The 21970-nt window shown below is 50.3% G+C and overlaps 1 protein-coding gene across 1 annotated transcript in view; it reads left to right on the forward strand.

Annotated features, from left to right (window-relative positions):
* The first annotated feature begins 267 nt into the window (after positions 1–267).
* The window catches only part of CA12 (carbonic anhydrase 12), a 24960-nt gene continuing 3257 nt past the window's right edge, over positions 268–21970 (forward strand). Inside the window, exons 1-7 of the mRNA XM_008067165.2 lie at positions 268–373; positions 3805–3984; positions 4840–4982; positions 9193–9288; positions 10381–10444; positions 11051–11208; positions 12473–12599. Of these exons, the coding sequence (XP_008065356.1) occupies positions 268–373; positions 3805–3984; positions 4840–4982; positions 9193–9288; positions 10381–10444; positions 11051–11208; positions 12473–12599 (874 nt within the window). The remainder of the gene's footprint in view (positions 374–3804; positions 3985–4839; positions 4983–9192; positions 9289–10380; positions 10445–11050; positions 11209–12472; positions 12600–21970) is intronic.

Genomic DNA, 21970 nt, shown 5'->3' on the forward strand with positions numbered 1-21970 from the left:
ATCACTTGAGCCCAGGAGGTCGAGGCTGTGGTGAGGCGTGATCGTGCCACTGCATTCCAGCTTGGGTGACAAAGTGAGACCTCGATTTAATAATAATAATACTGAAGCAGAAGGACACGAGGTCCTGTGACCAGGCAAGGTTGAATTTTGGGCAAATCACTTCATCTCAATTTTTCATCAATACAATGGGAAAATTGTGTTGCTACCCCCACAGAGTTACAGAGTTGTAAGGATCAAAACTACTAAAATCAAACAATAACAGTAATAATGGCGGTGAAGAAACAGGAGGGAGAGAAGCAAAGGACCAGGGACAAGCTAGGGCAAGTTCCTGATGCAGATGGCTGTTTGCTCACAGCCGTTCCTGGGAGCACCAGTGCCCTGTGCCCTTGTTCAAAGCTGCTTCCTACTAGGCACCTCGTCACATGCCCAGGAGCTGCCTTGGCATGAGCAACCTCTCCAATTCATTCAAACGTGCCTAAATGGAGGGCGAAGGTACCTAGTCCTAGTGTTCGTTTGTTTTTTTATTTTTATTTATTTATTTATTTTGAGTTCGAGTCTCTGTTGCCCAGGCTGGAGGGCAGTGGCACGCTCTCACAGCTACCCCAGTGCTGACCTGCTGGGTTCTGGTGATCCTTCCGCCTCAGCTTCCAAGTAGCTGGAACTACAGGCATGTGCCACCACACCTGGCTAATTTTTGATTTATTGCAGAGAGGAGGTCTCACCAAATTGCCTGGGCTGGTCTTGAACCAGTGGGCTCAGGCAATCCACTCGCCTTTGCCTCCCAAAGTGCTGGGGTTACAGGCTGAGCCACCGAGCCCAGCCCCTAGTATTCTTAATACATCTCAGAGCTTAGGAGCCAGAAGGAGCCTTCCAGAACACAGCGTCCAACCCTCCCATTTGTACGAAGGGCAGTAAGGCTCCGGCAGGGAACATGACCTGCTCAAGGTTGCTCCTTGAGGTGATGAGGCAGATGATCCTGGAATCTTGTTCTCGGGACTCTCGTGGTCCAGGATAGCTGCTTCTCTTCCCAAGAAAGGTTTTGCCAACATTGACTCTGTTGCCTTTAATATTCTTAGTCTTTCTTGTTCCCAAATAACTAATTTGCCCCTAACTTCCAATAAAGAATACTTAGGGCAAAAGAAAAAGGAATATTTCTCCTGATAGCATTTTCTGTCTCTTTTGAGTCAGGGTCTCAGTCTGCCACTCAGGCTAGAGCGAAGTGGCGTCATCATAACTCACCGCAGCCTTGACCTCCGAGGCTCAGACAATCCTCCTGCCTCAGCTTCCTGAGTAGCTGGGACTACAGGCATGCATTATCAAGCTCAGCTTTTTTTTTTTTTTTTTAAGAGATGAGGTCTTGCTATATTGCCCAGGCTTGTCTCGAACTCATGGGTTGAAACAATCCTCCTACTTTAGCCCCCCCAAAGTGCTAGGTATTACAGGCTTGAGCCACTGCTCCCAGCCACGTTTTCCCAAGCTCTTTGTGCTTTTTGGACTTTTATTCTTCGGGAAAATGTCTTCTACATGCCTACTATGCACGTGACCCTACTCACAACACAGGTCCATAGAGATGAAGATGAGGGGTGTCTGTCTTCAAGGAATTCTTGTTTACTTATCATCATTCAAATACCCTCTTGATGAAACCTATTTGAACTTTCACTCTGGGGAAAGAAAGTCTTTCTAACCCAGTTCTCTTTAGTCATGTGTGCAAGGAAAAATCTTCTCATTGCTACATCCTTTTACTTCCTGAGTTTTTCCATTCATGCCTGGCTGGCAGCTTCTGCCCCGCTGGCTGTGGGCCCAGGTGGTATTGTCAGCAAAGAAAAGGTTGGCAGCCTTACTTGGGAAGCCCTGACTGAGGTCTCGTGATTGCTTCACTCTGCTCCCTGCTGCCTCAAAGACTCTGGTTTGGCCCCCAGCTGAATACCTGTCTTACTCCACTCTGTCCCTGGAGTGCCTTGGCATCCTCCAGTCTCCCTCTTCCCTAGTTTCCATCTTGGTATAGTTGAGTTGCTTTGAGTCCGGAGACTTGAAAATAAAACAGCATAACTCAGTGGAGACCCTGGCATGCACATGTGAGCAAACGGGTATCCCATGAAAAGCTGGCCTGGAGATGTTGAAATCCCTTCAGGTACTAACATTTCTGAAAAGGCATATCCAAAGGTTGACAGCTGGAATGCTAGGAGGGGTCTGCTGTGTTTCCCAGGACCTAGAACAACTAAAGCCTGCAACTAACTTTCAGAGCACTTGGAATGGACCTGGGTACCAAGTATTTGGACTCTCCCCACTCTCAGCTGAAGTCTCCTAGTTAGAGGACAAGATGTAGAGATTGGGGCTTCTATGGGGCTGGAACACACATTTACATTCTTGTGAAACGGTGCTATTGGTGATGGAAGCATTCCCAGAAGAGGTGGTGCTCACTCCCCTCTTATTCTAGTTAACACCGCTACTTGTGTCGAAATACTGATGAAAGGGTCCCAGATGGCAATTCTGGATCCCTGACTCTGATGGACTCTGATATAGCCCCTGGGGCACTGTGGTTATACCCTCACAAGCCCTGACTTGTCAATTATTTGCTTTTCTGGAGAAACCTCAGCCTGAAAATCTGCTTAATTACCATGGGAGATAATCTTTTAAACATAGATTTACATTCTTTAAGACTTTTCCCTGTTGGAGTAGGAAAATTTATCTGCACATGGGATGTTTATTTTCATTGCCGGGGGAGAGTGCTATCTGGTAGTTATCTAGAAGCTTGAGCCCCGAAGGACTTTTTTCCTTTCAAGTCTGTTCCTCTTAGGTGATAGTTTGTCAATTATATTGTAATAATTTGTTTATAGTGTTGTCCTACTTTCCCCCAGCTTAAATCCTGCTCTTCCTCCGTGATTCCAGGCCTATAATTACTTGACATTTTTCTATCTACTTTCTCTTGATGAGGAGATGGAGAGTCAGTGTCCTCAGGGGTTTGCTATCAGGAATATCACACCTGTAAACCACCAGCCTCAGAGACCTACCTGGAGCTGTGGTCGGCCAGAAACCAATTTTTTCCAACCTGGGGTAGCCCAACAGATTCGTTAACCAGAATCTGGGTGAGCAGGGGCTCTGCTGTGTTCAACCTGGTGGTCCCAAGCCCGGAGCAGTTCCTGGCTTATAGCAGGTGTTCAATGTGCAGGTGCTAAAGTGCTGAAAGCCAACAAGCCTTTGCAGGAAGAAGATGTGTGTTGTGTCAAGTACAAACAATATACAAAATAAAGCAGTTGGGGGGCTCTAGTCTCTGGCATGGGCTGCTGTAGTTCCTGTTTCTCCATGTCACTTAAGAGGAGGTGGTCAGACCGGGCTTGGTGGCTCAGCCTGTCATCCCAGCACTTTGGGAGGCCGAGACGAGTGGATTGCCCGAGCCCGTGGGTTCAAGACCAGCCCCGGCAACTTGGCGAGACCTCGTCTCTACAATACATCAAAAATTAGCCAGGTGTGGTGGCCCATGCCTGTAGTTCTGGCTACTTGGAAGGCTGAGGCAGAAGGATCCCCAGAGCCCAGCAGGTCGATGCTGGGGTGGCCGTGAGCATGCCACTGCCCTCCAGCCTGGGTGACAAAGGAAGACTCCAGCTCAAAAGAAAGAAAGAAAAGAGTAGTGGTCTGAGGCATTTGCTGGACCTGATTCTGTAGGCTGAGGCCTCTGGGCCTTGAAGATTGACCTTTGGGGATTAAGAAAAAAGGAGAAAGAGGAGAAAAATGCAGAATCAGGAGGTGAGGAAAAACCCTTTGTGGCAAATGGACTAAATCTCGAGCTTGCATCTCTCTGTGCAGGTCCTGACGGGGAGAAGACCTGGTCCAAGAAGTTCCCGTCCTGTGGGGGCCTGCTGCAGTCCCCGATAGACCTGCACGGCGACATCCTGCAGTATGACGCCAGCCTTGTGCCCCTCAGCTTCCAAGGCTACAATGTGTCTGCCAACGAACAGTTTCTCCTGACCAACAACGGCCATTCAGGTGAGGGAAGGACTGCAGAGACCTGAGGGATGTGTCCCAGCTTCCCTAGACTCCCCAGCCGGCCCTTTTCCACCTGGTAGGTAGGGGGCTCTGTGGAGGCACCCAGGAGAGATGCCTAGACCACGCTCTCCAGGGGATGCCGCGGTCCTGGGCTGGGCGGGTCTGCCAGGCAGCATGTCTCTCGATGGGAGAGGAGACAGGCCTGAACCCGGGGTTCAGTGGCTGTGCTGCTGGAGTGAATTCTGGGCCATCGTGAACTATTCAAGGGACCACGCAGTTCTGTTGGGGGGTGGGGTGCACCCAGGCTTTGGAGTCAGACAAACCTGGATCTGAATGCTGGCTTGACTTCTTATGAGCCATGAAACGCTGGGTGAGAATTTCAACCTCCTTGAGTTTCCATCCGGAAAATGGACATACTGATGGGTACTATGAAGACTAGACATTATCTATGCTGGGGTCTGGCATACAGAGTGAAGTAAATGCTCCAAAAATAGCAATGAATATTGTTGTTGTATAACTCTACAGCTTTGAAAGTGATTCACTAAAGGTTCTTTCTTCATAGCTAGGCGTCTAACACACAGGCCAATAAACGTCCATCCATTGGTCTAGCGTTAGAATTCCTGATGTCATTCTTCAAGGGGAACCATGAAGGTGCTTGTGCCACTGGAGTTGTTTTAGGGGAACAGGGACATTCTCGGGAAAGAGCCCAGGTGTGTGACCTGCTGGCTACATCTCTCTGCACCTGCCTACACCCATCTGCCCCCGTCCAGACCCCACAGGCGTCGCCCGCCTGATGGTACTCTGGCAGCGTGTGGCTGGCCAGGGCTCTGAAGGCTGCCCCTTGTGCTCCCCCAGTGAAACTGAACCTGCTCCCGGACATGCACATCCAGGGCCTCCAGTCCCGCTACAGTGCCACGCAGCTGCACCTGCACTGGGGGAACCGGAACAATTCCCACGGCTCCGAGCACACCGTCGGCGGGAAGCACTTCGCGGCTGAGGTGAGGGAGGCTGCCGCTGAACAGGCAGAGGCTGCCCCGCTGTGTGTGGTCTGGGGCTCCCTCCACTGGGCTGGTGTGCAGATGGGATCAGAGCGTGGCACAGGCTGCCTGCAGGCTTTCCACAGGCTCCCCACGACTGTCTCGGGTCCTGCCATTGGCTCAGGAAGCTGCAAGCCCTCCAGCCAGCCTGCAGTTCATCTGCATGTCGGGGGTCCCTTCTCTGCCTGAATATGCTGAGTTTATCTCTATCTTTCTCTCTCTCTCTTTTTGAGTTGGAGTCTCACTCTGTTGCCCAGGCTGGTAACTCAAATAAAAATAATCACAAGATAGACCTCATCGATTTCAAATCTATTTCTCATCTAGACCATTTGTCTTCCTCTTCCTCCTCCATCCTGTAGTTAGCTGTAAGTTTAAGATCTTATAACTTAAAATTATCCTGGGCTGTTACAATTCCATTCTTTCTTTCCTGGTTTTTTTTTTGAGTTGGAGTCTCACTGTGTTGCCCAGGCTGGAGGGCAGTGGCATACTCCCGACTACAGCAGCCTCAACCTGCTGGGTTCAGGCAATCATTCTACCTCAGCCTTCTAAGTAGCTGGGACCACAGGCATGCACCACCATGCCTGGCTAATTTTTTGATTTGTTGTAGAAATGAAGTCTCGCCAAGTTGTCCAGGCTGGTCTCGAATCCATGAACTTAGGCAATCCTTTCACCTTGGCCTCCCAAAGTGCTAGAATGATAGGCATGAGACACTGCGCCCTCTTGCTACCGAGAAGGTAGTGCTCCCAGGTGGCACACTGACCCTTTTCTAGATGTTACTCTACTATCTGTGCAAATAAAGATCTCGCCAGCTTTTTGCCCCGGCTGACTCACATGGGGCTCATTGTCCTAGTCCCGAACTTTTCAGTCATTCTTAATATGTCCTGATGTTTGCATACATCTTTCCCATCCTGTCTTTCCTTCTCTGAACGTAGATTGTATTCTGAAACATGGGGACACGGGTCCAGGGCCTCTCTTCTACCTGCAACACATCAAAGGGTGACTGGCCTTATCATGTGCAGGGCGTCATGGCAATCAGAGACTTGCTGAGGGCAGCTTGGGATGTCAGCACAGCATTGTATTATGTCACCCTGAGCTGCTACCCTAAAATGTCAGAAGGGGCAGAGCATTTTTTGTTTGTTTGTTTGAGTCTCACTCTTGTCGCCCAGGCCGGAGTACAGTGGCATGCTCATGGCCACCACAGCCTCGACCTGCTGGGCTCAGGCAATCCTTCCGCTTCAGCCTTCCAAGTAGCTGGAACTACAGATGCACACCACCATGCGCGGCTAGTTTTTGTGATTTATTGTAGAGACTAGGTCTCACTACGTTGCCCAGGCTGGTCTTGAACCCCTGGGCTCGGGCAATTCTCTTGCCTCGAACTCTCAAAGTGCTGGGATTATAGGCTGAGCCACCGCACCCTGCCTTTTTTTTTTTTGAGTGGGAGTCTCACTCTGTTGCCCAGGCTAGAGTGCAGTGGAATGCTAACGGCCATCACAGCCTTGATCTGCTGGGCTCAGGCGATCCTTCTGCTTCAGCCTTCCAAGCAGCTGGAACTCCAGGCATGCGCCATCATGCCCGGGTAGTTTTTTGATTTATTGTAGAGATGAGGTGTCACCAAGTTGCCCAGGCTGGCCTCGAACCCATGGGCTCAGGCAATCCTCTCACCTCAGCCTCCCAAAGTGCTGGGATGACAAGGATGACAAGCGTGAGCCACCATGCCCAGCTGGGGCAGAGTGTTTTTCCTGTGCAGGCGTGGGAAGGGGTTGAGGCGCTCCATTTCTGAGCTGACCTCACACTGCACTGGGGGTGTGCTTCTGAATGTTGACAGGGAAATGTGAGGAGATCAGTCAGGGGAGCCCCTGGTGAATGATGCTGTGACTTTTCTTCTCTGGTCACAACTGCCGAACTACTTAATGTCTCAGGCTAATTAGGTCTAGTTACCAGCATGGAGGGAATAGGATTCTGACTCAGTAGGATGGCATGACTGGAGGCTCACATGTTTCAGGTCAGCCTTTCCCTAAAGATCAAGATCTTCAATTTCTCTCTCCTTTTTTTTTTCTTTGAGTCAGAGTCTTACTCTGTCGTGCAGGCTGCATCTCCTGTACTCAGATGATCCTTCGGCCTCAGCCTCCTGAGTGGCTGAGACTACACATACCACCATGCCTAGCTAATTTTTCTACTTTTTGTAGAGACGAGGTCTCGTCATGTTGAATAGACTGGTCTTAAACTCCTAGGCTCAAGTAATCCTCCTGCCTTGGTCTCCCAACGTGCTACCGTATCTGGCCAAAACTACAATTTTTTTCCAGGCTTATTGCAATGCTGAGGCTTCTACTTCCCTCGTGGGGAATAAAGAAGGAGTTAGGGTGTAGGCTGGGAGGGTTTATGCATGTAAAAATATTTCTAATTATTGTATTTCCTACTATTAAGTCACATCATCAGGGCCTGCTTAAGATGGACCATAAATTCCCATACTAAAGAGAAGACATCAGGGTGACCTGAAAGTGACATATTTTGTCTCCGTGGAGGGTCCTTGAAAATATAGTGGTTCTTCTGGATGGAGTCTATGTTAAGAAGACTCTTTTTTTTTTTCTTTTTTGGAGTCAGAGTCTCACTATGTTGCACAGGCTGGAGTGTAGTGGCTTGATCACGGCTCACCACAGTCTCACACTCTTGGGGTCCTGTAATCCTTCTGCCTCAGTCTCCCAAGGAGCTGGAATCACAGACGTGCGCCACCATGCCCAGCTGATTTTTTATTTTTTGTAGAGATGAGGTCTCACTATGTTGCCCAGGCTGGTCTTGAACTCCTGGGTTCAAGAGATCCTCCTGCCATGGCATCCCAAAGTCCTGGGATTGCAGCTTGCCACATCAGGCCAATTTTTTTTTTTTAATTAGAAAAGGCCACTTAAAGTTCAAAATGGAGGCATTAAGCTGCATTCTATAAGTATTCTTGAATTCTATTTATAAACACATACAATGGAGAAAGAGATGAATAAAAAGAAATAGAGATAAAATCTCAATGTGTCATAGTCTCAAGGATAAAGAATCAACAAAAATGCACGTGTTGTATACTTCTATGAATGAGAATTTTTTAAGGTCAAGTGACATTATCTTTAGCATTAAAAATCAGTTGAAACTGGGCTCGGTGACTCAGTCTGTAATCCCACACCTTGGGAGGCCGAGGTGAGTGAATTGCCTGAGCCCGCGGGTTTGAAACCTGCCTGGGCAACTTGGCGAGACCTCATCTCCACAATAAATCAAAAATGAGCTGGGCGTGGTAGCGCGCGCCTGTAGTTCCAGCTACTTGGAAGGCTGAGGCGGAAGGATCGCCGGAGCCCAGCAGGTCGAGGCTGTGGTGGCCGGGAGTGGCCACTGCACTCCAATCTGGGCAACAGGGTGAGATTCCAACTAAAAAAAAAAAAAAAAAAAATCAGGTTGAACGTTGTCAGAATTTGTTGCTACAATGGTCTTAATACATATCTAGACTTGTTAAAGTCCAGATTTCTCAAAAGACTTTTCCCGTTACCTTAAAAATGACAAGTAATTTCTACTCTAATTTTATTTTGTAAACACAAACATTTATGTCTGTGGAGTTATATTTTTGTTTTATGGCCTCTAAAAATATGGCTGATGAAACCTTTATAAAATCCATGCTGTGATTTTCTCCGAGGGTTAAATTTCCCTGAGGGAGTCCTGTGCTGAATACAGTTATGATTAAGTCACAGTTGGAGGTTTCATGCCCCAAGTGCAGCGAGGCCAAGGCTGAGGCTGGGCAAGCCATGGGAGATCTTTTTGGCCTCAGCTCCAGAATAAGCAGGAAAAATCAGAAGGGAGAAGTGCTCCATACCCAAGCTTTCTCCTGGTTAGTATAAAAACCCATTTTCCATTCCTTCATTGCTTCATGTCTTTTGTGCACCTGGTAGTTTCCAGGCGCCATATCAGACCCGGGGGTGAGTGAATAGCAGAGACACAGTCTCCTGGCAGAGTCTGCAGTTTAGAGAGAACTCAGGGAAAAGGGAAAACTGGCAAGCCAAGGGGAAGGGCCTGAGAGACCTACTCTAGCTCGGGGCATGGGAGGCATGAGGGTCCATCCTCCAGGTTGGATTCAAGTCTCCTGAAGAAGCAAAGGCGCCCGTGAGTCGCCAGTCCCCTGATGGGCGACTTCTCCCCTCCACAGCTGCACATTGTCCATTATAACTCAGACCTGTATCCCGATGCCAGCACCGCCAGCAACAAGTCCGAAGGCCTCGCTGTCCTGGCTGTTCTCATTGAGGTAAGAGATGTCTAAAAGGTTTCTAAGGGCAATTTGGAGCAGAGACAAGCTAGGGCCTGGACATTTTGCTCCACACACAACTGTGGGTGATGGGATTTTCCCGTGTTGGCACTGTCTTTTCTCCCCGCAGTGCTCTTTCTCTCTTGGCCTGGAGGCCACACTTTCTGTATCCGAGCTGCAGAAATGGCACTTGTCCTCTGTGCCATTGGAAAAACAAGCCCCAGTCCTAGCCCTGTGGCATAAGTCTGGGGAGGACTGTATGGGAAGGGGGTCTTTATGCTGCCCCATCAGTTGCCCGAATCCTTGTTAGAACTCCCTATATCCAAACTCCATTCTCCATCTTCTTTAACCTCTGGAAATGGGAATGTCTTCTGATTGGCTAGCATTTTTTCAAGCGGCTCTTACCTCATTTCCTAACAAGCTCACTGGCCTGGCTTGGCTTTTTTGATCTTTTGGCTTTTTGGGTTTTTTGAGTCGCAGTCTCACTCTGTCACCCAGACTGGAGTGCAGTGGCATGCTCCCAGCCACCACAGCCTCGATGAGCATGCTGGGCTCAGGCGATCCTTCCACCTCAGCCTTCCAAGTAGCTGGAATTACAGGTGCATGCCACCACGCCCAGCTAATTTTTTGATTTATTGTAGAGACGAGGTCTCACCAAGTTGTCCAGGTGGGTCTTGAACTCCCGGGCTCAGGCAATCCTCTCGCCTCTGACTCCCAAAGTGCTGGGATGACAGGCATGAGCTACCACACCTGCCCGGCTTTTAAAAATCTTAACCTTTAAGTTCTGGGTTAGACGAACATGCTGGTGGTGTCTTCAGGCTCACATCTAGGATCATCAGGAACACACACAGTACCCCCCCCGGGACATATGAGCCCCCTGCTGTAAGCTGAAACCAGGACATCCCGAGATGCAAGAGGACAGGGCCATTAGCCCGCCTCCCACAGTCACACTGTCCTCCTAAAAAGATCCGTCAGGAGAGAACCTGGCAGTGGTGGCTACATACCCCCAGCCTCACTCTTCTGATGGAATTGTCAGTCCTGACCCCATCTGTGCTGTCCGTCTGGGTTCAACCTGTGCCATCTCTGTTGCAGATGGGCTCTTTCAATCCCGCCTATGACAAGATCTTCAGTCACCTTCAGCATGTGAAATACAAAGGTGAGGATGCTTGTTCACTCTCTGCTGGAGAAGGATGTAGTCAGCTCTGTGTGACTAAGAAAAACAAGTGCAAGCCAGGTGCAGTGGCGCATCCCTGTCATCCCAGCACTTTGGGAGGTGGAGGCGAGAGGACTGCCTGTACCCAGGGGTTTGAAACCAGCCTGGACAACTTGGTGAGACCTCCAGCATCAGCCTTCCTGGTAGCTAGAACCACAATTTTTAAAAAAATTAGCCAGGTGTGGTGGCACATGCTTGTGGTTCGAGCTACTCGGAAGGCTGAGGTGGAAGGATTGCCTGAGCCCAATAGGTCGAGGCTGCAGTGGCCATGAGCGTGCCTCTGCACTCCAGCCTGGGTGACAGAGTGAGACTCCGACTCAAAAAGAAAAATAATATCGAAAATCAAACGCCAGGGGTGGCTGCAGTCTGTATTCACCAGGTTAAGGGCAGCAGCTTGTTGAACAGTGTTGTGACCAGGCCCTCAGGTTGGATGGCCCCAAAAGGAGCAAATTCACGTTTTTAGGCTGTCACCGTGCTCAGCTGCACTTCTGCCTGGGGCGGGGGGGGGTAGACTGACACCATCCCCTCATTTCACCAACACGTCTCCAGGCCAAGAAGTGCTGATTCCAGCCTTCAACATTGAGGAACTGCTTCCCGGGAAGACTGCGGAATACTACCGCTACAGGGGCTCCCTGACCACGCCCCCTTGCCACCCCACTGTGCTCTGGACGGTTTTCCGAAACCCTGTGCAGATTTCCAAGGAGCAGGTAACTGTCGTGCCTGACTCGGCCAGAGTCCATGCAACACCTTAATCTCCCCCATAACCCACACCATAATCAATGAAATCATAAGTGACTTCCTTACTTAGAGTTTCTGTGGCAGGTATTCATAACTGCCCCAAACCTCACAGGTGCCTGAAAGTGCTGCAGAACTTCCAGGCCCAACTTCAAAAGAGGAGCTATCAAGTGGCACTGGGAAAATGAACACATGTCTCCCAGTTCTTTAAAAAAGAGAGGCAAAGCTGCATTTGCTCAGGGGCTGGGTGGTGTTTGCTTCCCAAGCAGGAGAGAGCCTGCTTCCTTCCTGGGGCCCAATCAAGACAGGATCAGGTTAAATCACCAGACAAACTGGGAAGCTGGGATCGCAGCAGCATCTGTGAGGGTCCCTGCCCTCAAGCAGCTCACAGTCTAGTCCAAACTGGGAGACCAAACCGGCAGCAGTCATCTCTAAGTTTCTCTCTTTGTAGGTGGTGAAGGGGAAGGATGGAGGCTTTGGGGAATCACCCACTGTGTAGTGACAAAGCTGAGACCCAAAGTCAGGTCATCTGAATTCCGGGTCATAGCTCGTCCCTCTCCTCCACAGCCTCAATTCAGGAGAAGGCTCCCTGGGGTCCCAGGTGGGCGCTCCACAGGGACTCGTGCCCCCTCCCAGCCCCATGAGTCCAGGGCAGCCCCCACTAGGGCTCCTCCTGCCCTCGATGAGCTGCCGACCTGGGTCATCTAGCTAAATGGCAGCAGGTAGGCGGACGGGAGGGAGGATGGGACACATCAAAAGAGGAGACGTGTGGGGAAGCAACGGCATCCTAACCCGGAAACGGCCCAGGACGGGGTCACATCATCCATGGGCACCATGGGGCCTGCAGTCAGAGGGCCTGCCTGTGGTAGTCAGAGGGCCTGCCTGCCTTTACCTTCCTGCGTTGATTCCTGGTGATGTGACACCCAGAATAAGCCGGGTGCCTCCAGTTTAGAGTCGGGCTCCAATTCAGTCCATGAAAAGAGTGCAGCCTCCGTCACCCCCGGTTTCCCTCCACGCAGGACAGACGCCAGGCCTAATCAGGGGTTACCAGGACCGTCCTCCCCCAGCGCTGCCTGGCATCCCGGCCCCCACCCTTGTCTCTGGCTTTCTCCCTGCTTTCTCATGTCTCCCACCCAGCATCACAGGGGCTGCTGATTCCAGAGACTTCTCCCAGGTGGGTGGGGAAGGCAAGGAGCGTCACTCTGCCCGTGGGGGTGTTTCTGCTCCTCCCCTCAGCTGCTGGCTCTGGAGACTGCCTTGTATTGCACACAAGTGGACGACCCTTCCCCCAGGGAAATGATCAACAACTTCCGGCAGGTCCAGAAGTTTGATGAGAGGCTGGTGTATGTGTCCTTCCACCAAGGTGAGGGGACGCAGCATTTGGTGGTGGTGGGGGGGGGTGCCAAGACGTCCATTTTGTGTGAAGTCAAGCTCTGGCACTAATGCCCTCAGGAGGTTTGTGGGAGCTCCCTGGCCGCCCTGGGAACCAGGAACCTCATGAAGCTGGGTGTGGGAGCTACTTGGGTCTCCTTTCACTGCTCTCCACGTTCCTGAGTCTTTGCAGAGAAGCACAAGCCTGCTGGGTGTGGTGGCTCACACCTGTAATTCCAGCACTTTGGGAGGCAGAGACAAGAGGATTGCCTGAGCCCAGGGGTTCAATACCAGCCTGAGCAACATGGCCAGACCTCGTCTCTACAATAAATTTAAAAATTAGCTGGGCGTGGTGGTGTCTGCCTGTGGTTTTAGCTACCAGGAAGGCTGATGCTGGAGGATTGCCTGAGCCTAGCAGGTTGAGGCTATGGTAGCCGTGAGCATGCCACTGCTCTCCAGCCTGGGCAAGAGAGTGAGACTTTGACTCAACCAAAAAAAAGACAGAAGCACAAGTCAGTGTCCCCAGGTGCATGGACCAAAGCTCTCATTAAGCCTGGGCATCCCCCACAGATGGGGAAGATGGGGTAAGAATATTCTTGGGGACTTCTCTGTGCTGGACAATTCCTTCTCTTAAGACACATGACAAGACCCGTTTCATGAGATCAAACGTGTCACCCTAGGTTTTTCTGGCATCAAGGGCTATGGCCAACCCATCTTGGGCCTGGCCAGGTGATTCCTGCACCGTCAGTGAACATCCAGGGACGCTCCTTTGTTAGATGTGAAACAGTGGGCGTAACCCATGTCCACGGCCACAGGCAACTTGTGGTCTGACGCAGCAGGGCCCATCAGGCAAGAAAGCACCCTTGGTGGGCCTTTGTATCTGATCTCCTTGGAGTGTCCATAAGCTCAGGAACATGTGTTCCAAATTGAACAATGCTTAGTAGTTTGGTTTATTCTTGACGCTATGAGGGCTCGGTTCTTCCTCTTAAATCTGTAACTCTACAGAAGTACATTAACATTTTTCCTTGCTCACTGCTTACATGAAGACTGCTGGAAACTGGGGGTCGGGGGAAAGGGAGCACTCCTGGGCCCCACACCCTTTTTCAAACCCCTGAGCTCACCTTTTCACTGTAGATTCTCAATGGGTTCCCAGTGTGGGAATCTCAGGTGGTCAGAAGCATGGCAGGTCTGTGGAGGTACCATTTCATCTCTGAACGTCACTTGTAAGCCAGACTGGGCCAGGAGTTGATATTTAAAGGTGACCTTGTTAACCCACTTGTCAAAATCTGTGACAAGTGTAACTGTAACTCCTTGTGTCTCACCTGATGTATTTTTATTGGTTCCTTTCTTATGTCATGAGATTATTGCTTCTAAGATTTGTTGAACATATGAAGATTGTGTTTCAAGGCCCTTTCCAGAAAGCTTTCGAACTTAACCCTTCTGAACTGACCTGTACTTATGGTCAGAATTCTGTCCTTCTCCATCATTTAACTAAGTGCTGCCCAATAATTTGTCCTTTGTCTTCTCTTCTCCAGAGACCATTAGGAAAGGCAATTTCACTCTTTTCCTCAGTTTCTCAGTCTGAAAACTGAATCTGTGAACACTGGCCAGCCTAAAAAATAAGACTCTATGAGATGATAACTTCATTTCTAGGAAGCGACCTGAATGCACAGAAATATCCCTTGGTATGTGTTCTGGACACAACATTCTCTTTTCTGATTCTTCTAAATGGAAAATGTAGTATTCAAGGGCTCAGTGGAAGGACTTCAACGCTTAAGTACAATGAGAAACATTAAAAACTCTGCCAGGGGATAAGGGATTTTGCCCTCAGAAATCAGTAGGATTTTGCTTATGACACAATGACTCCATTTTCAGCTCTGCTCTGTTGGCTGGTCCGTGCGCAACCCAGGGGTAGGGTAATAAGTACTCTCCCTCGAGCCAGGAGACCCGGGTTCCAGGCCTTACTTTGTTTCCTCCTGGCTGTATGATGTGGACAGACCATGCCCCTTCTCTGGTTTTGGTTTCCTCAGCCATAAATTGCCAGGTTGGACTGAGTGATGCAGCGTCCTTCGGTGCTAATATGTTGTGATTCTAAGTGGACACTAACAACTGCCAATCCTGACTTTTCATTGCAGGGACAGTGTTTGAGGGCAGTTACAGAGGATCAGAAGAAGCCGTGCAGGAACTTGATTCTGACATCCAAGAGTAACTCCCAGTCGTAACGATGGACTGTGGCATTGGGAAGAATTAGCCATCTTCTTAGACCGGCTCAGGTCTAAGTAGCTGCTTGTAGAGTGCAAGCAGGTCTGTAGCCAAGGGCTTGAGTAGATTCTCACAGGCTGGCTGTGATAGCTTCAGGGGCCTCTAGGGAGACCAACTGCTGGCTTAGAACACCAAGATCAAAGCCCAAATACAGCTTTGCTGCTGCCCCCTCCCGCGTGGCTTGCCAGGAGCTACAGCTTCCACGAGCCCATGAGTGAGAATCCATGGCAGTCCAAGGCAAACCTGTTCATTTGGAGGCTGATTATAGAAACTTGGCCAGAATTCATGCCTCCCTCTCACTTCCCAAACACACAGGCAGCAAACGGGGGTGCTTCCCAAGGAGCAACGGGGAGGGCCTTCCGAAGCGGGGAAGCCCCAAACTCCATGGCGGGGGAGCACATGCATGCAAAAGGCCCTCTCACACCCAGCTTGGGGGCCTCGGACTCTAACATGCCATTCCAGGTTTACGGTGTGAGACGGTCAGTGTGAACCTTGAGCGATTTGGACTCAATATTCATAGACTGTTCTGCTGAAGCACGCTTGTAATTAGGGTCTGGTTTATTGGGGGTTTTCTCTGGAAGTGAACAAGAACTATGGAGTCAGAACATTCTGCCAGGAGAAAAGTAATGTTAGGGAAATCTTCTAGGAGAGAAAGTGCATGTACTTGGCGTGGGATCTAAGGCTCCACCAAATTGGGACAACTGGGACCGATCATTTAACTTGACCCTGCTCTATTCCTAGATTGAGCTTAGAAAAGCGTTCCTGTCCTTAAGGGGTTTATAGTCTAGCTATAAATTAGCCCTGGGACAGTTTCTCAACCTTAGCACTACTGACATTTTGGGCAGGATAACTCTTGTTGGGGGTGGCGGAAGCATCCTGTGCCTTGTAGCATTAGCAGCCCTCTCGGGCTCTGTCCACTAGATGCCAGCTGCATCTCCCCAGTTGTGACAGCCAAAAAGGTCTCCAGGGGAGGAGGGGCAAAGTTGCCCTTGGTTGAGAACCACTGGCCCAGGAGTTGTACAATGACTTTCTGAAGCCCTGAACTGAATTTTCTTTCCCACTCATATCATAGGATTGTTGGGTTTTATATCACTTACCCTTGTCTTTATTCTTTTATGGCATGAAAATTTCAGTCTGGAGATGGTTACCTTGAAACGACGAGGTTGAGGTTACTGAGGTAGAGCCACAAGCCCAAGAGAAACCTTGCTCCCATCTTCCTTTAGAATCTGAGTATAGATGGCTGGGGGGTGGTGGCTCACGCCTGTCATCCCAGTGCTTTGGGAAGCTGAGGTGGGAGTTTGAGAGCAGCCTGGGCAGCTTGACGAGACCATGTCTCTACAAAAAATAAGCTGGCATGGTGGCACGTGCCTGTAGTCCAGTTACTCGGGAGGCTGAGGCAGAAGGATCGCCTGAGTCAAAGAGGTTGAGGCTGCAGTGATCTGTGAACATGCCACTGTACTCCAGCCAGGGCAACAGAGGGAGACCCCAAATCAAAAAAGAAATCTGAATATGTACTCTTCTTATGGAACTGGGCAGGGCTGAGAGCAGTGGCGTGAGAGAGAACTGCATCTCGTGTACCAATCTCTCTAGCAGGGCCCAGACGCTGCTGAGGTGGCAACTTTCTTCACAATCCTTTCCTCGTTCTTCTCCCTCCCTTTTGTGTGCGTTTTCCTTTCTTGTATGTTGTTTCTTGTTGCCTTTGCTTCAAATATCCACTCTTCATGGAAAGGTGAAAGTCATGCCAAGCGCTTTTGTCTGCTTTTAAAGAGTGCCTCTTCCAAGTGGCACAGGTGGACAATTTGAGCTGCAGGATGAAACAAGACTCGTTGTTTCAAAGGTGGGCTCCCGAAGGGGATACATCCTGGGGCCAGTTCAGGTCACAAGTCAGGTGCTCTGACAGGGAAAGGGAAAGGGCAGAGGCCGATGGACATCGCAGGGGCCAAGGCTCAGGCTTTGTCCTGGTTCTTGATTCCTATAAGTTGACCTCCTCCTAGCCAGTGACGCCAGCGCTGGGTCCAGATGGTAATGGAAGGCAAGAACCTATCCAAATGAAATACCGATATTACCTAGCCCTGTTGTCAACGTGTCAGGGCAAGGGAAACCTGAGAGACAGAAGGAGGCCAAGAAGTTTCTATAATTGTGTCTTTAGTGGGCTTGTTCTGAGCAACTGCATGTCACCCACCCCAGAGCCAGCTGAAGTATACTCAGCTGAGAAGGGAGGGCCGGGATCTGGAGGAGCATGATTAGACTCTGCTTGCCCTAGTGGCTTGGGTGGTTTATAAAGCCTTAAAAGAAGAGAGCAAGGGGGAAAATCTTACATTGCTAAGATGGCTAATTAACTAATTTTTTTGAGACTAGAATGTATGTGTTATGGCTACTGGCCTTGTGTTTCCTAAAGTTTCTATTTATAAATAAAAGCTGTCAGATGAAAGAGCACCATCGATTCTTCCAAAGCACCCAAGTGAGTAATCAGAGGAGTTTCTACCTAAAATCCCCAGGCCGGGTCGGGGCGGAACTGTCAGGAGCAATGGCCCGAGGTGCTAAAGAAGTGAAGCCCTGTTCCCTTTAACATACCACATGCTTAGCCCGAGTTCTGTGCTCTGGGAGACAGAAGCCTCACTGTGGATGTCACCCTGCTCCTAACCACAGGCCCCTGGCACAGTGCAGACGGTGTTAAGACAGCGGGAAAAGGGGCCAGGCAGAAGCTGGACCCACCCCGATGAGGGGGCCCGGCTACTCCTTCTACATTATCTCCCCCACAGCACCATCCCTGCCCTCTTGACCTCAACCACCAGACTGTAGGACCTTCCTAATGGAAGGCGCTTTCAAGTGTACATACTAGTTCCTGTGCCTGGGATGCCCCTCTTCCTCCTCCACGTGGAAAATTCTTTCAAGACCTAACTCGTATCATAGCCTCCTGGAAGTCACCCCATTCCTCTGGAGGTGACCTCATCTCCTCTTTAGCATAGCCAGAACCACTTCTTCCATTTCTGCCTGGTACTCGGCGCACCACCGAGTCACTATTCCCATATAGCAAAAACAAAACCCAATATGTATCTATTAAACATAAGCATCAAGCTCCTTGAGGGCAGGGATGATTAGCAGCGTCTTCATTTTCATGCCTGGCACCTAGCCTGGTGCTCATTATATGCCTTTTGAAAGAACATCCCTGCCCGTCTCCCAATCTCTCCCCTCCCCTCACCAGTGTCTTCTCTGCAAAATGATTTACACATGAGCCTGGCTAGTTGTCAAATTTTAGTTCTATTAAGTCTTCTTTTTCTCAGTTCTCAGTGAGCCGTCAGTGGTAAGATCAACCCATTTATTTGAGAAAACTAAAGATCGGGACTTAGCGGTCAAGTCTTGAAGGTCTGGGAGGAAGTTGCCTCAAAGTGCTGTTGTGCTTTCTGTTGCTCAGGCTTGACAAGGATCACAGGCCTTCATCCTGCCACCCATTTCTTCAGAACAGACAGCCTGGGCCACTGAAGGCAGCCTGGAATACTAAGCACCCAGTGTTGGGCTAGGTTCCAGCCTTCCCCTGCTGCTCCAGGATTTAGGCCCCTGGGAGCAATATGGCTTTCTGCTCTGACCTACATTCTTGTAATCTGGAACCAAAGCCCTCAGTCCCCATCATGGTTGTGTAAAACCAGTTCCCTCTTGAGATCCAGTGGTATCTTTTGGACAGATTTCTTTGCAGAAATCATGTCCTTATTGAGTTGCATGGTGTTAATAAGGAAAACTCCCCAGTTAAATATGTCCTCCAAAGACCACTATGCCCTGGGGTTTTTAAGGGCATCTTCCTTACTTTTCTTACCAAAGCATCCTCCAAAGAGAGCACAGGCATTACAATTAGTTACTTGACTCTAAGAGTTTTATTAAGCATATAATGGGAGTTTTTACCATCCTAAACTGGATTCTATGTATTTAAACCATCTAAACTCTCCTGGCCTCTTTTACAAGATTGGAGGCCTCTAAGGACCCATATATGTATATATGTTACCACTGTGCAACATGTCAGCCACAAAAACGGTCCTTTGAAAGAAAAAGAATTGTATTCCACAATCCAAGAGAATTACAAATAGAGCTAGAAAATACTAGACTGGGCCAGGTACGGTGGCTCACGCCTGTAATCCCAGCACTTTGGGAGGCCAAAGTGGGAGGATTGCTTGACCCCAGGAATTCGAGACCATCCTGGGCAACATATTGAGACCTCATCTCATATATATATATAAATTAACTGAGCATGGGGGCACACACCTGTAGTCTCAGCTGCTTGGGAGGCTAGTCGGAAAGATTGCCTGAGCCCAGGAGGTGGAGGCTGTGGTGAGCTGTGATTGTGCCACTGCACTCCAGCCTGGGTGACAGCATGAGACCCCAACTCGAAAAAGAAAAGACTAGACTGTTGTTCCAGGAACCCTGGGACATGAATGAGCTGCTTGCTCCTCCTGCTGGACCTTTCTGTGTTTATACTCGAGGCTTCAGAAGACCTCAAAAACCGTTAACCAGCAGCACTTGGTCCAGCAAGATGCCCACGGAAGACGCAGCTCCTGAGCTGGCCAAAGCAGGTAGCACGGCCCTTGTGGCAAGCAGCTCGCCAACCTTCTCCAGGCGTCTGTCCCTTCCTGGGTGAGGCGAGTGACATCAAGCTCTTCTGTAGCTGTGTGATTTCCTTCTGTGTGTCATACTGCCTTCTATGCTCACCCTGACTCGTACTAGAGAGAGCAGGCAGCTGTCTCACATGTGCACAGTATGGGCCCTGCTACCTGGCTGCTCAGAGCCCCTTTTGCTGGCTTTTCATTTGGTGGCTCTCCTGGGCCACCTCTGTGACCTGTGTGTGTCTCTCCGTCTGTCCCATTGTTCCTCCACGGGAACTGCCTGTCTTATTCCCTGTTCAGAAACAAACTATTTCTTCATCCAATCTGAAAATATTTCTCTGACTTTGCACCCTCCTGGCACCGTCTTTGCTGTCTGTTGCCTGTTCTCTGACAGGTCCGAGAGTCTGGGCTGTCACCCAGCCGAGGCTGTGCTTGAGACACAGGTCTTGGCTTCTCTTGGGCTCTGGCTCTCCGGGCGCCCTGACAGTTCTCCCTGGGCCCTGAAAGGCTCACTGATTTTTCCTTCTTCCTTGAGTTAGCAGATGCTTTGGCATCTGTCTCCATCGGGACCCAGGTTCATCTCTGAAAAGAAGCCATGCTTCCCTGATGGTTGGTGCCATCTCGATGGGCAGGGACAGCCTTCCAGCGTCATCTTCCTGCACTGGCTTCATGAGGTGGTGGAACTACTAGGCGACATCCTTGCTGGCATTCCTCTTCCTTAGTGGCTTCTGATCTTTGCTCCAACGGCTTCATTTTTGCTGCATCAAAGTCTTAGCCGAAAAGCATCTGTCCCATTCTCTGGGGCTTTCCTTGTGTTTGTGGCTGTGTGGTTTCATTTCATTGTTTCCAAGGAGAGTCCATTTAGGCCCTGCACGTGGTCCTCTGGGAGCAAAGAGCCCAGGTTAGACCACCAGATTAAATTATGCTGTTGCTAATAGGGCCCATCACATCAGGAGCACTGCACAGTAGCAGGGGGAGGCCACGCCTGCCAGAGAAGCCTCCGAGCTGGTCATGTGCTCTTGAGAACAGTCCCACCCTGGGGTCCCTGCTTGCCACTGACTTTGCTCAGCTCCCTGCAACCAGGCCTGGAAGGCCCCTCCTCCAGCCATGGATTCCGCTGCTCAGCGGTCTGGGCCTGTGCGGCTCTCAGGATGTTTGAGGCGACTGTGAAAGAGACGACCGTAGAAACCGCCCAGACTGGACAGCTTAGCCAGGTGGTTAGGCTTACTAGTAACAGTCCGTGTGTGGCAAGAACTGGCTTGGCACCACAGGCAGCTGGAGCTTTAGGAACAAAGAACAAAAGTATTTTTCATCGAAGAGCTTGGAAAAGAAACTGCGACTAGGTTTTTTGTTTGTTTGTTTTTTTAAGATCCTGAGGACCAAGGTCTCTGGTTACCTTTAGAAAAGAGTCGAATACCAAGTTATGTGGTGTGGAGGCCACAGGCCATGCAGGACACACAGCATGTACTGTGCACACTCTCGAGGCTGTCCCCAGTGGGGGCTCGTGACCTGAGTGCCTCCCTAAGTCACAGACCACTCCTTGTGTTCGGATTAGGAGAAGAGGCCTGGGGCAGAGAGTCTGGCCATAGGAGCCACTCTCTGCCACTTGGGAGGCCACGAGCTGCTGGTGGTAGCCGGCAGAGCAGCGTGAACAGGCCTCCCTGTCCTCGGGGCAGCCCTTCTCCCTGCCTGCCCTGCCCATCCTCATAGCAGCCTGGGGCTACCTGGGGAAGCCAGACCAGGGACCGCAAGGGCCAACCTTGGACCAGGGAGGCTTTGCAGGCTCAGTATGAGATTGTGGAAAAAGACAGTAGGGAAAGGACACACCTGATGGCTCCTGGGGGATCATCCAGACACAGGCCACAGGAAGAGAGAAGGAGAGTAAGCGAAACCTCTCCCTGGAGCCTTGGGTCTTGTCCCCCAGGGTGTCAAGTACCCACAGGAAAGCCCCTGGCCCTCTACTGACATCTCACACTTAGCCAGGGCTCTTCCGGGGTCCCTGTCACCACCACAGGCTCTTCTTGTGTCAGGCTGGGTGGCCACCATCCATACAACTGGCTTTCAATGGGAATTAGAACACACCTCCACCACGTGCTGTAAGTTTCCATTGAGAATCAGAAAACTGCCAGACAAGAGGGTCTATGAAGCAGACTTTCTTTGGCTGGAGGAGGACCTGCCTGGGAGAATGGTGAACACTTGTAAGAACTTGGAAGAAGCAGGCTGGAGGTGCCCCAGGGGAGACTTCATGACTAGGCTCCTCTGCTCACCCAAGAAGACGGATTTCAGCCGGGCTTGGTGGCTCAGCCTGTAATCCCAGCACTTTGGGAGGCTGAGGGTGAGTGTATTGCCTGAGTTTGCAAGTTCGAGACCCACCTGGGCAACTTGGCGAGACCTCATCTCTACAATAAATCAAAAATCAGCAGGGCGTAGTAGCGCGCACCTGTAGTTCCAGCTACTTGGAAGGCTGAGGCGGAAGGATCGCCGGAGCCCAGCAGGTCGAAGGCTGCAG

Source organism: Carlito syrichta, unplaced genomic scaffold, assembly GCF_000164805.1.
Source record: "Carlito syrichta isolate Samal-C Ts95f unplaced genomic scaffold, Tarsius_syrichta-2.0.1 Scaffold309322, whole genome shotgun sequence".
NCBI classification, from domain to species: Eukaryota; Metazoa; Chordata; class Mammalia; order Primates; family Tarsiidae; genus Carlito; species Carlito syrichta.